Source organism: Hemitrygon akajei, chromosome 3 (genome assembly GCF_048418815.1).
Source record: "Hemitrygon akajei chromosome 3, sHemAka1.3, whole genome shotgun sequence".
Taxonomy (NCBI): domain Eukaryota; kingdom Metazoa; phylum Chordata; class Chondrichthyes; order Myliobatiformes; family Dasyatidae; genus Hemitrygon; species Hemitrygon akajei.
In genome coordinates this window covers 360,562-378,277 of record NC_133126.1, presented here as the reverse complement: position 1 = coordinate 378,277, position 17,716 = coordinate 360,562, and the positions used below count along the sequence as shown (strand labels likewise).

The following is a 17,716-nucleotide window of genomic DNA, read 5'->3' as shown; positions in this document are numbered from 1 at the left end:
ACACTGAGGAATGCAGTAGAACAGAGTGACCTAGGAATACAGATACAAAATTCCCTAAAAGTGGCGTCATAGGTAGATAGGGTCGTAAAGAGCGTTTTTGGTACATTGGCCTTTATAAATCAAAGTACTGAGTATAAGAGTTGAAACGTTATGCTGAGGTTGTATAAGGCATTGGTGAGGCCAAATTTGGAGTATTGTGTGCAGTTTTGTTCACCGAATCACAGGAAGGATATTAATAAGGTTGAAAGAGTGCAGAGAAGGTTTACAAGGATGTTGCCGGGACTTGAGAAACTGAGTTACAGAGAAAGGTTGAATAGGTTAAGACTTTATTCCCTGGAGCATAGAAGAATGAGGGGAGATTTGATAGAGGTATATAAAATTATGATGGGTATAGATAGAGTGAATGCAAGCAGGCTTTTTCCACTGAGGCTCGGAGCGAGAAAAACCAGAGGACATGGGTTAAGGGTGAAGGGGGAAAAATTTAAAGGTAACATTGGGGGGGGGGGCTTCTTCACACAGAGAGTGGTGGGAGTGTGGAATGAGCTGCCAGATGAAGTGGTAAATGCGGACTCACTTTTAACATTTAAGAAAAACTTGGACAGGTACATGGATGAGAGGTGTACGGAGGGATATGGACCAGGTGCAGGTCAGTGGGACGAGGCAGAAAAATGGTTTGGCACAGCCAAGTAGGGCCAAAAGGCCTGTTTCTGTGCTGTAATGTTCTATGGTTCTATTACTGGCTAGTGGACTTTTGCATTCCATCTTTACTTTGTCAATGTCTTTTTCAGTTGCCTTTTGTCGGTTTTCAATTAAGTCACCCCTCTTTTTTGCTGAATTCTTGTAAATTTAGGCCCAGAACCTTCAAACAATCTTCATCTGACAAGCCATTCAATCATGGAATCCTTTTTGTGAACTCCTTTGAACCCTCACCAGTATCAGCACAGCCTTTCTACGATATGGGGCCCAAAACTGTTCACAAAATACTCCAAATGAGAACTCACAGTGCTTTATAAACCCACTACATTACATGCTTGCTTTTCTATTAAAGTCCTCTTGAAAGTAATACCAACATCACATGTGCCTTACTCACCACAGACTCAATCTGAATATTAACCTTTAGGGAATCCTGCACAAGGACTCACAAGTCCCTTCATGCCTCAGTTTTTTGTATTTTCTCTCCATTTAGAAAATAGTCAACCGTTTCATTTCTTTTTCCAAAGTGCATGACAATAAACTTCCCGACATTGTATTCCATCGCTGCAAACCTGAGCAACACGCACAAAATGCTGAAGGAACTCAGCAGGCCAGGCAGCACCTATTGAAAGAAAGTACAGTCGACATTTCCAGCTGAAACGTCGCAGGGAACCTACATCCTTGCAAGCAGGTTTGTTAGAGCTGTTGAGGCAGGTTTAAAGAAATTTGGCAGGGGGATGGGAAACTGGGTGATAGGGTTAAGGATGGTGCAGTTGGTATACAGGTCAATGCAGTGTGTAGTAAGACCATGAGGAAGGCCAGGCAAAATTGCAGTCAGTGGGATGACTTAAAGTGTAACAGGAGCAAAATCAAAATGGTGAATACAGGACTGAAGGTGCTATACTTGACTGCACACAGTAGATGGAATAAGGAAGATTTGGAAAGCATCAAGTTGGATAAGTCTCATTCCAGAGGATTGGAGAGTTGCAGATGTTGTTCTCTTATTCAAGAAAGAGAGTAGAGATCTGTAAGTCTGTAAGTCATCTGCATTCTCCTCTGGTTCCATACACACTTTTCCACTGTCACACTTGATTCTCTTACCTCTTATCCTCTTGCTCTTCACATACTTGTGGAATGCCTTGGGGTTTTCCTTAATCCTGTCCACCAAAGCCTTCTCATGGCCCCTTCTGGCTCCCTTAATTTCATTCTTAAGCTCCTTCCTGCTAGCCTTATAATCCTCTAGATCTCTAACATTACCTAGTTTTTTGAACATTTTGTAAGCTCTTCTTTTCTTCTTGACTAGATTTACAACAGCCTTTGTACATCGCGGTTCCTTTATCCTACCATCCTTTCCCTGTCTCATTGAAATGTACCTATGCAGAACTCCACGCAAATATACCCTGAACATTTGCCACATTTCTTCCATACATTTCCCTGAGAACATCTGTTTCCAATGTATGCTTCCAAGTTCCTGCTTGATAGCCTCATATTTCCCCTCACTCCAATTAAACACTTTCCTAACTTTTCTATTCCTATCCCTCTCCAAAGCTATGGTAAAAGGAGATAGAATTGTGATCACAGGAGAGGGAATTGTGATATATTGATGAACTGAAGCAGTTTTGTATGGAGGAATGATCTAAAATTCCTCCTTGCCATTGTGCAAGTCTGATCAGCAGCTATAGGAAACATTTGGTGGAGGTTATTGCTGCTAAAGGAGGATCTACCTGTTATTAAACATAAATGTTCACAGACCTTTTTCCAGTCTGGACTATGAATGATTGAACCATGTTTTTAATAAAAGTCATGAAAGGTACAATTGTTTGTGTGTTATTAATTTAGGCAGATTATTATTGTGCTTTTGACCACATTTTATGAGTAATTAATACAAGCAATTGCAAAGGGTTCTCAAACTTTTTCTTGCAACTGTAAGTCACATAGACCAGATGGACTACATCCCAGCGTTCTGAAAGAGGTAGCTGAAGAGATTCTGGAAGCATTAGTGATGAACTTTCAATAATCAGTTGATTCTGGCATGGTTCCGGAGAACTGGAAGATTGCAAATGTCACTCCACTCTTTCAAGGTACTTGGAGGCACAAGATAAAGTAGTCCAAAGTCAGAATGGATTCCTTCAAGGGAAATCTTGCCTGACAAATCTGTTGGAATTCTTTTGAGGAAATAACAAGCGGGATAGACAAATGAGAGTCTTTCACTTGGATTTTGAGAAGGTCTTTTGCAAGGTGCCACACCAGGCTGCTCAGCAAGCAATTACAGGAAAGACACTAACATAGATAGAGCATCCCGATTGGCAGGAAGCAAAAAGTGGGAATAAAGGGAGCCTGTTCTGATTGGCTGCCGGTGACTATCAGTGTTCCCCAGGGGTCAGTGTTGGTACCGCCTTTTGTACTTTGTATGTCAATGTTTGGATGGCAGAATTGACAGCATTCTGGCCAAGTTTGTAGACAATATGAAAATCAGTGGAGGGGCAAGTAGTGTTGAGGAAGAAGGGAGTCATTAGAAGAATGGGCAAAGAAGTGGTAGGTGGAATACAATGTTGGGATGTGTATGGTTATGCACTTTTAGGAAGGAATAAAAACAGAGACTATCATCTAAACAGGGAGAAAATGCTAAAATTCAAGCTGCAAAGGAACTTGGGAGTCCTTGTACAGGATTCCCTGAAGGTTGATTTGTAGCTTGAGTCGGTGGTAAGGAAGGTAAATGCAATGTTAGCATTCATTTCAAGAGGACTAGAATATAAAGGCAAGGATGCTTTATAAGGCACTGGTGAGGCCTCATTTGGAGTATTCAGAGTAGTTTTGGGCCCATAATCTAAGAAGAAGGACCACAAAGGTAGTAATCTCGGGATTACTGCCTGTGCCACACGACAGTGAGAGTAGGAATGGAATGAGGTGGAGGATAAATGCATGGCTGAGGGATTGGAGCAAGGGGCAGGGATTCAAGTTTCTGGATCATTGGGACCTTTTTTGGGGCAGGTGTGACCTGTACAAAAAGGACAGGTTGCACTTGAATCCTAGGGGGACCAATATGCTGGCAGGGAGATTTGCTAAGGCTACTGCGGAGACTTTAAACTGGAATGGTTGGGGGGGTGGGAATCAAATTGAAGAGACTAGGAGAGAGGAGGTTAGTTCACAAATAGAGAAAGCTTGTAGACAGTGTGTGAGGTGATAGACAGGATATAGAGAAGGGGAGCGCTCAGACCGAAGATGTAGGGGAGAAGGAAGAAAAAGAAGATAGTAAAGTTATTTGCACCGTTACGGATAAACAGAGAATAAGAGGTGGAAAATTTCTTAAATGCTTTTATTTTAATGCTAGGAGCATTGTAAGAAAAGTGGATGAGCTTAGAGCATTGATTGATACCTGGAAATATGATGTTGTAGCTATTAGTGAAACATGGTTGCAGGAGGGGTGTGATTGGCAACTAATTATTCCTGGATTTCGTTGCTTCAGGTGTGATAGAATCGGAGGGACAAGAGGGGGAGGTGTTGCATTGCCTGTGTTATGATACCAGCACCCCCCCCTCCTTCCTGAGAATCGCAAGATCGCTATTAATTCGGGTCTTGGACCCAGGAAATGAGAGACAATGCAACGGATTTGACCATTGTTCTTAGAGACACCTGTATGAATTGCGACTCTATACTACGTGCCAGCTATCAGGGACATGGACACCCTCGGGCAATGTGGGGTGGGGATTGTATCACCCTACCTTGATTGACATCTACAACTCCGCAAGTCAAGATAAAAAGGGGACTGCAGGAGGCAGTACCCCAGCGACGCACCAGAAGGAGACACCATCGCTCATCACTCCCGTGATGACGGGAAGCTATTCGGAAGCCACGTGTGATTCGTTTCCCCTAGCCTAGGGAACGAGTGGCTGATAACACCGAAAAGGACTTCGAACTGACAATGGGGAACCCACGTTCCCGATTCAACGATTTGAGTCCAAAAGGCTGGCAAGTTATTTTCTCATCAAAAATTCTCTCTCTCTCCAACATGTGAAACACAGCGGTCCCCGGAAGGTTAAAAGCCTGCATGAACTCCAGAGACTTTGATATTTCCATCGGACAATAGTTTTACCCCTAGACAGACGACAGAGCTACTTCTTATTGTTGATTATTACTATACCCGCGCTTTAGATTGAGTATTGACGACATATATTATCTGAATGTTTGTATTAACCTTACTTTTGTGCCCCTTTATAAATAAAAACGTTTAAAAATAGTACCATCAGAATTCAACGGACCTCTCTATCTTTGCTGGTAAGTGAACCAGTTACGGGGTTTCGTAACACCTGTCACAGAAAGTATTACAGTGGTGCTTTGGCAGGATAGATTAGAGGGCTCGTCCAGGGAGCCTATTTGGGTGGAATTGAGGAATGGGAAAGGTGTAGTAACATTTATAGGGGTGTATTATAGACCACCTAATGGGGAACGAGAATCGGAGGAGCAAATTTGTAAGGAGATAGCAGATATTTGCAGTAAGCACAAGGTTGTGATTGTGGGAGATTTTATTGTTCCACACAAAGACTGGGAAGCCCATTCTGTAAAAGGGCTGGATGGTTTGGAGTTTGTAAAATGTGTGCAGGATAGTTTTCTGCAGCAATACATAGAGGTACCAACTAGAGAAGGGGCAGTGTTGGATCTCCTGTTACGGAATGAGATAGGTCAGGTGACGGAGGTATGTGTTGGGGAGCACTTCGGGTCCAGTGATCACAATGCCATTAGTTTCAATATAATTATGGAGAAGGATAGGTCTGGACCCAGGGTAGAGATTTTTGATTGGAGAAAGGCTAACTTTGAGGAGATGCGAAAGGATTTAGAAGGAGTGGATTGGGACAATTTGTTTTATGGGAAGGATGTAATAGAGAAATGGAGGTCATTTAAAGGAGAAATTTTGAGGGTACAGAATCTTTATGTTCCTGTTAGGTTGAAAGGAAAAGTTAAAAGTTTGAGAGAGCCATGGTTTTCAAGTGATATTGGAAACTTGGCTCGGAAAAAAAGAGAGATCTACAATAAATATAGGCAGCATGGAGTAAATGAAGTGCTCGAGGAATATAAAGAATGTAAAAAGAATCTTAAGAAAATTAGAAAAACCAAAAGGAGATATGAGGTTGCTTTGGCAAGTAAGGTGAAAATAAATCCAAAGGGTTTCTACAGTTATATTAATAGCAAAAGGATAGTGAGGGATAAAATTGGTCCCTTAGAGAATCAGAGTGGACAGCTATGTATGGAGCCAAAAGAGATGGGGGAGATTTTGAACAATTTCTTTTCTTCAGTATTCACTAAGGAGAAGGATATTGAATTGTGTAAGGTAAGGGAAAAAAGTAGGGTGGTCATAGAAACTATGATGATTAAAGAAGAGGAAGTACTGGCGCTTTTAAAGAATATAAAAGTGGATAAGTCTCCAGGTCCTGACAGGATATTCCTTAGGACCTTGAGGGAAGTTGATGTAGAAATAGCAGGGGCTCTGACAGAAATATTTCAAATGTCATTAGAAACAGGGATGGTGCCGGAGGCTTGGCATATTGCTCATGTGGTTCCATTGTTTAAAAAGGGTTCTAAGAGTAAACCTAGCAATTATAGGCCTGTCAGTTTGATGTCAGTGGTGGGTAAATTAATGGAAAGTATTCTTAGAGATGGTATATATAATTATCTGGATAGACAGGGTCTGATTAGGAACAGTCAACATGGATTTGTGTGTGGAAGGTCATGTTTGACAAATCTTATTGAATTTTTTGAAGAGGTTACTAGGAAAGTTGATGAGGGTAAAGTGGTGGAAGTTGTCTATATGGACTTCAGTAAAGCTTTTGACAAGGTTCCACATGGAAGGTTATTTAGGAAGGTTCAATCGTTAGGTATTAATATTGAAGTAGTAAAATGGATTCAACAGTGGCTGGATGGGAGATGCCAGAGAGTAGTGGTGGATAGCTGTTTGTCAGGTATGAGGCTGGTGACTAGTGGTGTGCCTCAGGGATCTGTACTGGGTCCAATGTTGTTTGTCATATACATTAATGATCTGGATGACGGGGTGGTAAATTGGATTAGTAAGTATGCAGATAATACTAAGATAGGTGGCGTTGTGGATAATGAGGTAGGTTTTCAAAGCTTGCAGAGAGATTTAGGCCAGTTAGAAGAGTGGGCTGAAAGATGGCAGATTGAGTTTAATGCTGATAAGTGTGAGGTGCTACATTTTGGTAAGACTAATCAAAATAGGACATACATGGTAAATGGTAGGGCATTGAGGAATGCAGTAGAACAGAGTGCTCCAGTAATAATGGTGCAGAGTTCCCTGAAGGTAGAATCTCATTTGGATAGGGTGGTGAAGAAAGCTTTTGGTGTGCTGGCCTTTATAAATCAGAGCATTGAGTATAGGAGTTGGGATGTAATATTAAAATTGTACAAGGCATTGGTCAGGCCAAATTTGGAGTATTGTGTACAGTTCTGGTCACCGGATTATAGGAAAGATGTCAACAAAATAGAGAGAGTACAGAGGAGATATACTAGAATGTTACCTGGTTTCAGCACCTAAGTTACAGAGAAAGGTTGAACAATAAACACAAAGTACACTGCAAATGCTGTGGTCAAATCAACACGTACAAACAGCTGGAGGAACTCAGCAGGTTGGGCAGCATCTGTTGAAATGAGCAGTCAATGTTTCGGGCCGAGACCCTTCGTCAAGACTGGCAAAGTCCTGACGAAAGGTCTCTGCCCGAAACGTTGACTGCTCGTTTCAACGGATGCTGCCAACCTGCTGAGTTCCTCCAGCTTGTTTGTAAGGTTGAACACGTTACGTCTTTATTCTTTGGAGTGTAGAGGTTGAGGGGGGACTTCATAGAGGTATTTAAAATTATGAGGGGGATAGATGGAGTTGACATGGATAGGCTTTTTCCATTGAGAGTAGGGGAGATTCAAACAAGAGGACATGAGTTTAGTTTAGGGGTAACACAAGGGGGAACTTCTTTACTCAGAGAGTGGTAGCTGTGTGGAACGAGCTTCCAGTAGAAGTGGTAGAGGCAGGTTCGATATTGTCATTTTTAAAAAGATTGGATAGGTATATGGACAGGAAAGGAATGGTGGGTTATGGGCGGAGTGCAGGTCGGTGGGACTAGGTGAGAGTAAGCATTTGGCACGGACTAGAAGGGCCGAGATGGCCTGTTTCCGTGCTGTAATTGTTATATGGTTATATGGAAAGGATGTGCTGATAAGAGAGAGGTTTCAGAACAGGTTCAAGGGAATGATTCCGGAAATGAAAGGGCTATCATTTAAGGAGCACTTGATGGCTCTGGGCCTGTACTAGCAGGAGGGGGTGGGGGGGGGGGGGGGGCTCTCATTGAAACTGAGAGGTCAGCAGGCAGAGATGAGTGAAGTTGCTATTACGATGGGGAAGGTTCTTGGGAAGCTCAAAGTCTGAAGGTAGATAAGTCACCTAGACCAGATGGACCAATTGTTTTCTCTGAGTTGGACAATCCACACCAGGGGTGCATAAAAAGATCTAGTTTTTAATCAAGGCGGCAAATGAGATTTCAAAGTTAAGAGTTTCACGGCAGTTTCTCTGAGTTGAGGAGTGACCAATCAGCAAGAGGCAATCAGTAGAAAGGGGGAATACAAGTAACTAAGGTGAGGGCAGAGCAGCCATTCTTGTGAGTGTGCCAGTCTTAAGAACAGCTTTGGCTCATCTGTCCTCAGCGAGATCAGGCTTGGATGAGGTAGTCACTCTGTGTTCTTATTTGTTAATTCCTCATTCTATTAGTGCATAGTATAGTAAGAATGGCTCAGGCAGTAATTGTACTGCTTGAGGGATGTGGGAAGTCTGGGAGACCAGCAGTCTCCCAGGTAAACACATCTGCACAAGGTGTGCTGAGCTACAACTCCTGACAAAATGTATCAAGGAACTGGAGCTGAAGCTTGATAGCCTTCAATTCATACAGGAAAATGAGGTGGTGATAGGCAGGAGCTACAGAGGGATAGTCACCCCCAAGTTGCAGAAGACAGGTAACTGGGTGACTGTCAGGGGAAGTTGGGGAAATGCACGGCCAGTGCAGTGTACACCTGTGCCTGTATTCCTCAATAATAAGTATTTAACTTTAGATACTATTGAGGGGGACGACTACTGAGGAGAGCCACAGGGACTGGGTCTCTGGTACTGAGAGTCTGGGCAGGGTTCAGAATAGTAGAGAGCTGAACAGAACTATAGTGCTGATAAGAGATTCTCCAGGAAGTGGACAGAGATGAGGTTCTATGGGCATGATAGAAGCACCAGGTTAGTATGTTGCCTCCAAAGTGCCTGGATCAGAGATAGACAATAGACAATAGGTGCAGAAGTAGACCATTTGGCCCTTCAAGCCTGCACCACCATTTTGAGATCATGGCTACTACCAATACCCGGTTCCTGCCTTGTCCCCATATCCCTTGATTCCCCTATCCATGATACCTATCTAGCTCCTTCTTGAAAGCATCCAAAGAATTGGCCTCCACTGCTTTCCGAGGCAGTGCATTCCAGACCCCCACAACTCTCTGGGAGAAGTTTTTCCTTAACTCTGTCCTAAACGACCTACCCCTTTTTCTCAAACCATGCCCTCTGGTACTGGACTCTCCCAGCATCTGGAACATATTTCCTGCCTCTCTCTTGTCCAATCCCTTAATAATCTTATATGTTGCAATCAGATCCCCTCTCAATCTCTTTAATTCCAGCGTGTACAAGCCCAGTCTCTCTAACCTCTCTGCGTAAGACAGTCCTGACATCCCAGGAATTAACCTCGTGAATCTACACTGCACTTCCTCTACAGCCAGGATGTCCTTCCTTAACCCTGGAGACCAAAACTGTACACAATGCTCCAGCAGAGGTCTCACCAGGGCCCTGTACAAATGCAAGAGGATTTCCTTGCTCTTGTACTCAATTCCCCTTTGTAATAAAGGCCAACATTCCATTAGCCTTCTTCACTGCCTGCTGCACTTGCTCATTCACCTTCAGTGACTGATGAACAAGGACTCCTAGATCTCTTTGTATTTCTCCCTTACCTAACTTTACACCGTTCAGATAATAATCTGCCTTCCTGTTCTTACTCCCAAAGTGGATAACCTCACACTTATTCACATTAAACGTCATCTGCCAAGTATCTGCCCACTCACCCAGCCTATCCAAGTCACCCTGAATTCTCCTAACATCCTCATCACATGTCACACTGCCACCCAGCTTAGTATCATCAGCAAACCGCTACCCTTTGCTTTCTATCTGCCAACCAGTTTTCTGTCCATGTCAATGTCTTCCCCCCAATGCCATGAGCTTTGATTTTACCCACCAATCTCCTATGTGGGTCCTTATCAAATGCCTTCTGAAAATCGAGGTACACTACATCCACTGGATCTCCCTTGTCTAACTTCCTGGTTACATCCTCGAAAAACTCCAAGATTAGTCAAGCATGATTTACCCTTGTAAATCCATGCTGGCTCGGCCCAATCCTATCACTGCTATCTAGATATGCCACTATTTCATCTTTAATAATGGACTCTAGCATCTTCCCCACTACTGATGTTAGGCTGACAGGTCGATAGTTCTGTTTTCTCCCTCCCTCCTTTCTTAAAAAGTGGGATAACATTAGCCATTCTCCAATCCTCAGGAACTGATCCTGAATCTAAGGAACATTAGAAAATGATTACCAATGCATCCGCAATTTCCAGGGCCACCTCCTTTAGTACCCTAGGATGCAGACCATCTGGACCTGGGGATTTGTCAGCCTTCAGTCCCATCAGTCTACTCATCACCGTTTCCTTCCTAATGCCAATCTGTTTCATTTCCTCTGTTACCCTATGTCCTTGGCCCATCCATACATCTGGGAGATTGCTTGTGTCTTCCTTAGTGAAGACAGATCTAAAGTACTTATTAAATTCTTCTGCCATTTCTCTGTTTCCATAACAATTTCACCCAATTCATTCTTCAAGGGCCCAACATTGTTCTTAATTATCTTCTTTCTCTTCACATACCTAAAAAAGCTTTTGCTATCCTCTTTTATATTCCTCAGATATCAGATCCCAGACATCTCAGACATCAGGGATGTCTCAGATCGGCTCCATGGCATGCTCAAGGGCAAGGGTAAGCAGCCAGAAGTCTTGGTACATATTGGCACCAATGACATAAGTCATTAGGTAAGAAGGTCCTGAAGAGAGACTTTAGTGAGCTAGGTTGAAAGCTGAGAAACAGGATCTCCAGGGTAGTAATCTCTGAATTGCTGCCTGTGCCACATGCCTGTGAGGGGTAAGAATAGGATGATTTGGCAAGTGAATGTGTGGCTAAGGAACTGTTTCAGGGGACAGGGGTTTAGCTTTATGGATCATTGGGATCTCTTATGGGGAAGGTAGCACTTATACAAAAGAAACGGGTTACACCTGAATTGGAAGGGGTCCGATATCTTTGTGGGCAGTTTGGCAAGAGTCATTTGGGTGGAATTAAACTAGTTCGGCAGGGAGATGGGAATAGAAGTGATCGTGCTGAAGATGGAAAAGATTGGGTTACAAACAGAGGCAATGTGCAGTGAGACTCCCACAAAAGAGAGGCTGATGATAGGGGAAAATTGTAGTCAACAAAATGAGTTGCAACATAAAAGGCAAACAAAATCTAAAAGGGTGAATACAAGACTAAAAGCATTATATTTGAAATCGCACAGCATACGAAATAAGTTTGATGAACTTGTAGCACAGTTACAAATTAGCAAGTAAAATGTTGTAGGCATCACTGAGTCATAGCTGAAAGAAGATTATAGCTGGGAGCTTAATGGCCAACGATACAAATTGTATCCAAAGGATAGACAGGAAAGCAAAAATGGTGGTGTGGTTCTGTTGGTAAAAATGAATGTGGTGACATAGGGTCAGAAGGTATTGAATCTTTGTGGACAGAACTAAGGAACTGCAAGGGTAAAAAGATGCTGATGGGAGTTGTATACAGACCCCAAAACAGTCATAAGTCTATAGGTTACAAGGGGATATAAAAAATGCATGCCAAAAGGGCAATGATATAATAGTCATGGAGGATTTCAATATGCAGGTAGATTGGGAAAATCAGGTTGGTGTGGGATTCCAAGAGCAGGACTTTCCAGAATGCCTATGAGATGACCTTTTAGAGCAGCTCATGGTTGAGCCCACTAGGGGATCAGCTTTTCTGGATTGGGTGTTGTGCAATGAACCAGAACTGATTAGCGAGCTTAAAGTAAAAGAACCCTTAAATGCAAGTAATCATAATATGATCAAATTCACACTGAAATTTGAGAAGGAGCTAAAGTCAGATGTATCAGTATTACAGTGGAGTAAAGGAAATTACATAGGCATGAGAGAGAAGCTGGTCAAAATTGATTGGAAAAGAACACTGACAGGGATGACAGCAGAGCAGCAATGGCTGGAATTTCTGAAAGCAATTCAGAAGGCACAGGATATATACATCCCAAAGAGGAAGGAGTATTCTGAAGGCAAGATGATACAAACATGGCTAAAAAGGGAAGTCAGAGCCAAAATAAAACCCAAAGAAGAGGCATAAAATAGAGTAAAAATTAGTGGGAAGTTAGAGTAAGTTAAGTAGTTTGCGTCAGTCTTCACTGTGGAAGACACTTGCAGTATGGTTGAAGTTCCAGGTGTCAGGGGTTACAAAGTGTGTGAAGTTACCATAACTAGGGAGAAAGTTCTTCGGAAACTTAAAGGTCCAAAGATAGATAGGTCACCTGGACCAGATGATGTATACCCCAGGGTTCAGAAAGAGGTGGCTGAAGACAGCCAGCACCTCTTCCCCAGGGCACCACTGCTCAATACAAGAGGACATGGCTTTAAGGTAAGGGGTGGAAAGTTCAAGGGGGATATCAGACGAAGGTTTTTTACTCAGAGAGTGGTTGGTGCATGGAACGCACTGCCCGAGTCTGTGGTGGAGGCAGATATGCTAGTGAAATTTAAAAGACTACTAGACAGGTATGTGGAGGAATTTAAGGTGAGGGGATATATGGGAGGCAGGGTTTAAGGGTCGGCACAACATGGTGGGCCAAAGGGCCTGTACTGTGCTGTACTATTCTATGTTCTATGTAAGAGATTGTGGAGGCCTTAGTAATGATCATTCAAGAATCACTAGATTCTTGAATGGTTCTGGAAGACTAGAAAATTGCAAATGCCACTCCACTCTTCAAGAAGGGAGGGAAGCAGGAGAAAGGATATTATAGACCAGTTAGTCTGACCTCAGTGGTTGAGAAGATGTCTAATCGTCAAGGATATGGTTTTGGTATACTTAGAGGCACATGATAAAATAGGCCACAGTCAGCATGGCTTCCTCAAGGGAAAATCTTGCCTGACAAATCTGTTGGAATTCTTTGAATTAATAACAAGTAGGATAGACAAAGGAGATTCCGCTGATGTTGTGTACTTGGATTTTCAGAAGACATTTGACAAGGTGCCATGCATGATGAGGCTGCTTAACAAGTTACGAGCCCGTGGTATTGCTGGAAAGATTCTAGCATGGACTAAGCAGCAACTGATTGGCAAGAGGCAAAGAGTGGAAATAAAGCGAGCCTTTTCTGGTTGGATGCCGATGACTAGTAAAGTTCCACAGGTACTGTGTTGGGACCGATTCTTTTTACATTATATGTCAATGATTGGGATGATGAAACTTATAGCTTTATTGCAGAGTTTGCAGATAACACATGAATAGATGGAAGGGCAGGTAGCCGTGAGGAAATAGGAAGGCTACAGAAGAACTTAAACCCATTTGGAGAATGGGCAAAGAAACGGCAAATGGAATACAGTGTCGGGAAGTGTACGGTCATGCACTTCGGTAGAAGAAATGAAAGGGTTGGCTATTTTCCAAATGGAGAGAAAATACAAAAATCAGAGATGCAAAGGGATTGAGGAATCCCTTAGTGGGGGAGAGTAGGACCAGAGGGCACAGCCTCTGAGTAGAGGGACATTCATTCAGAACGTTGCTGAGGAGGAATTTTTTCAGCCAAAGGAAGTGAATCTGTGGAATTCATTGCTACAGGAACCCAGGTCATTGAGTGTACTTAAGATGGATGTTAATAGGTTCTTGATTCATTGCCAACTGAGACCACCATTGCGAATGCGGAGAGGGTCAGCAATTGCTCCCAATGCACGGCCATTCAGACCAGGTGTGAGTACTGAGTCATGGAAGGACTGTTGAAAGTGCTGAGATTGATGTGATTAGACTGTACTTTATATTGGTCTCCTTTGGTTTTTCCAGGGGTGTGTTTGTGGGGGTTTTGATGCTACTGTCACTGTTCTTTCTTTTTACAAGTGAGGGGATCAGGGATTGTTGATTGTTATTGTCATTGTTTTTGTTCCTGTGGAGGGAGGTGTGGGGGATTTGATGCTATTGTCACTGTTTTTCTCTGCAGGGGGTGGGGAATTACAGGGTTTGTGAGTTTTCTTTCTTTTTCTTTTTCATGCAGGGGAAGTTGATGTTTGGTCTTTCTGTGTTTCATGGCCATCTGGAGAAGACAAATAGAGTTGCACATCCATACTTTGACAAAATGAAAATGAAATGATTAGTCAGGGCATGAAAGGTTACGGGGAGAAGGCAGGAGAATGGGGTTTAGAACAAAATTGATCAGCAATGAAATGGCAGAGCAAACTCAATGGGCTGAATGGCCTAATTCTGCTCCCGTGTCTTATGGAAATCAACCCAACAAGTGACTAGAGCTTCAAAGAGAGACCATTTTGGTAAATGTGGTCATAAAAGTTAAAATTTTAAGATAGCTGGTGATATGACAGGACCTCAGAGGAAAACAGTATTGGGCAAAAGCTGGGGAGAGTAAATTAAGGATAGCTGTTATTGGGCAAGTCCACCTATTTATTTTTATTAGCTTCAATTTGTCACATGTATATCAAAACAATGTGAAATGCATCATTTGCATCAACAACCAACTCAGTTCAAAGATGTGCTACAGGCAACCTACACTTCCACGCTTCCAGCACCAACACTGCATACCCACAACTCACTAACCCTAAACTGTGTATCTTTGGAATGTGGGAGGAAACCAGAGCACCCAGAGGAAATCCACGCATCATGGGGAGAAAGTAGAATTTATAGGCCAGCGAGCCTGACATCTGCGGTACGAAAGTGACTGGACTTGAAAGTTACCAAGGGACAGGTTACATGAGTATTTGGGTAGACATGGACTAATTAGAGATAGTCAGCATGGCTTCATGCATGGTATTGTTATGTGTGATGAGAAAACCAGATGGAGATGGGGTCCAGGGTTGACCCCCCTGTGAACTATGGGGAGGGAGGGAGAGAGAGGGAGAGAGAGGGAGAGAGAGGGAGAGAGAGGGAGAGAGAGGGAGAGAGAGGGAGAGAGAGGGAGAGAGAGGGAGAGAGAGGGAGAGAGAGGGAGAGAGAGGGAGAGAGAGGGAGAGAGAGGGGGAGAGAGGGGGAGAGAGGGGGAGAGAGGGGGAGAGGGAGAGAGGGAGAGAGGGAGAGAGGGAGAGAGGGAGAGAGGGAGAGAGGGAGAGAGGGAGAGAGAGAGAGAGAGAGAGAGAGAGAAAAGGATTAAAATGATCATTTAGTATTATGGCTTCTTCGCTAATTGTTGACTTCAATGCCAAGGACATTTGGCCTGTTTGTGTGGATCCCTGCTGACACAGCAGAGTGATGCCAGGTGCCTGCTGCAACAGGAGGGAGTGGTCAGTTTGATGGACATGGAGTTAATGGATGGCTGATACCCCATCAGGGGAGATAAAAGACGGGTCTGCTGAGACACCAGCAGACACACCACGAGACACTGCAAGAGTGTTGTGCACCCACAGGAAGGTGGGGGCTTGGAGGACCGAATCCAGAGATCGGTCACAAAGCTCACAGTGGGATGCCAGGGCCGGTGGGGGCTTTTGTGTGTCCACTCATGCCAGAGTGACGAGTCCACCACAGAAGAACGGTCTAGCCGAGAACGGAGGGGTCATAACCAAATTACCACATCAGTACAACAGAACAAGAAGACAACGGAAGGTTTGCCTGCTGCAGCTGCTCACATCTTGCTCACTCTCTCTCTCCAACATCACAACAGCAACTACCTCGACTTACACTGAACTGAACTCTGCATTATCTTAAGACTATTCATTTACCCCTAAACTACGATAGACCTTGGTTTTGATTCTTATTTCTATACTTCTGTATTTATCATTGCTAACCTGTTTTATATGTATATTTTCATTTTTGATACTGTATTGCTTAGTTTACTAATAAACACCTTTTAGTTACAGTACCACCAGACTCCAACGTATCATTCCATTTCTGCTGGTTTGTTAACCCAGTTACAGGGTACGTAACAGTATGTTGTGTCTAAACAATCTTACAGAGTTTTTAGAGGAAGCTACCAGGAAAATTGATTAAGACATGGCAATGGATGTTGTCTACATGGGCTTTAGCAAGGCATTTGACAAGGTCCTGCATGGGAGGTTATTCGAGTTGAGTCGCTCGGCATTCAAGGCAGGAAATTCAATTAGACATTGGCTTTGTGGCAGAAGCCAGAAATTGGTAGTTTATGATTGCCTCTGACTGTACAGTGAGGAAGACCATCAGAACACATAGTGCGATCTGGACCAGCTTGAAAAATGTCATATGGAATTTAATGCAAATAAATGCAAGTTGTTGCACTTAGGTAGGTCCAACCAGAGGTTTTACACAGTGAACAATAGGGCATTGAGGTATGTTGTAGGATAAAGAGATCAGGGATTACAGTTCATAATTCATCAGAAGTGGGCGGAGGGGGAGGGAAGATATTATTCTATGTAAATAAATTTGAAAAATTGAAAAACAAATTTTAAAAGTGGCATCACAAGTAGACAGGGACGAAAAAAACTTTTGGCACATTGGCATTCATAATTCACATTGATTACTGGATATGGGATGTTATACAACAGGGTCTTTTCAGAGTCTCCTGGATCGCTACATGGAGCTTAGGAAAATAAAGGGCTATGGGTAACCTTAGGACTAGGTAATTTCTAAGTGCTGTACATGTTTGGCACAGCATTGTGGGCCAAAGGGCCTGTATCTTGCCGCGGATTGAGCAGGGTTTCTATGTTATGCTGTTATTGTATATGACATTGGTGAGGCTTAATTTGGAGTATTGTGTGTAGTTTGGTCACCTAATTAGAAGAAAGATGTAAATAACGTTGAAAATGTAGAGAACACTTAGAAGAATGTCGCTGGGATATAAGGAAAGATTGAATAGGTTAGGACTTTGCTCCTTAGAACGTAGAAGACTGAGAGATTTGATAGAGGTACACAAAATTATGAGAGGTATAGATAGGGTAAAAAGAAGCAGGCTACAACCCTCCCGGATACTACCCACCTCAAAGACACTCCGCACCGAAAATGAACCCTAACCCCCACCACCCACCTGGATACTAAGCACCCCACACTCCAACCTCACAGACACTCCCCCGATACCGACCTCCCCACCCTGCGCTCACCCACCACACATGTTGGGGCTCCGACAAGTGGTAGAAGCGGCTGAGCAGCGACAGCGCGGTGATCAACATCAGTAGCAGATGGCCATGGCGGCCGGCGCCGTCACCCCCTACTCCTTTGGCCGGTTCCACCGAGGATCGTTTGCAACCCAAGCCCTCGAACAGCCTTTCTGCAACCCTCAATGCAGTAAAATCCCAGAAATGCTTCGTTTGTCTGCAGGACATCTCGCCGCGGATTGATCAGGAGGCACAGGCCGCGTCTCCCGTAACAACGGACAGCGCGCATGCGCGGCACTACTAATCTTCCGTAGGTCCTTTGGATACGATGGGGTGGAATGAGCTGTGTTTATGCGAGCAGTGAGCAAATCATCCTTCTTGTTCTCGTCACTTGAGATTCAAGGTCACGCAGCCCTGTCATTTTAATCTGGCCCACGCCTTCATAAACCAGGTCCAGCACTTGCTATTATTGGATCGTTCTCCTCCATACACAAGTCAGCTCATTTGTTGGGGTGTGAACAGGGTTCGTCGAGTACAGTCCGGGTTAGTTGGAGTGTGTTTGGAC

The 17,716-nt window shown here is 43.5% G+C and overlaps 1 protein-coding gene across 2 annotated transcripts in view; it reads right to left on the bottom strand.

The window, feature by feature from the left end:
• Window positions 1-17,434, bottom strand: part of pomt2 (protein-O-mannosyltransferase 2) — a 303,990-nt gene extending 286,556 nt beyond the window's left edge. Inside the window, exon 1 of one of the 2 annotated variants that reach the window (XM_073039121.1) lies at window positions 17,162-17,434. In XM_073039121.1, coding sequence (XP_072895222.1) covers window positions 17,162-17,379 — 218 coding nt within the window. In that variant the 5' untranslated portion in view covers window positions 17,380-17,434. The remainder of the gene's footprint in view (window positions 1-17,161) is intronic. The other variant, XM_073039122.1, reaches the window with a different exon arrangement.
• Window positions 17,435-17,716: the final 282 nt, after the last annotated feature.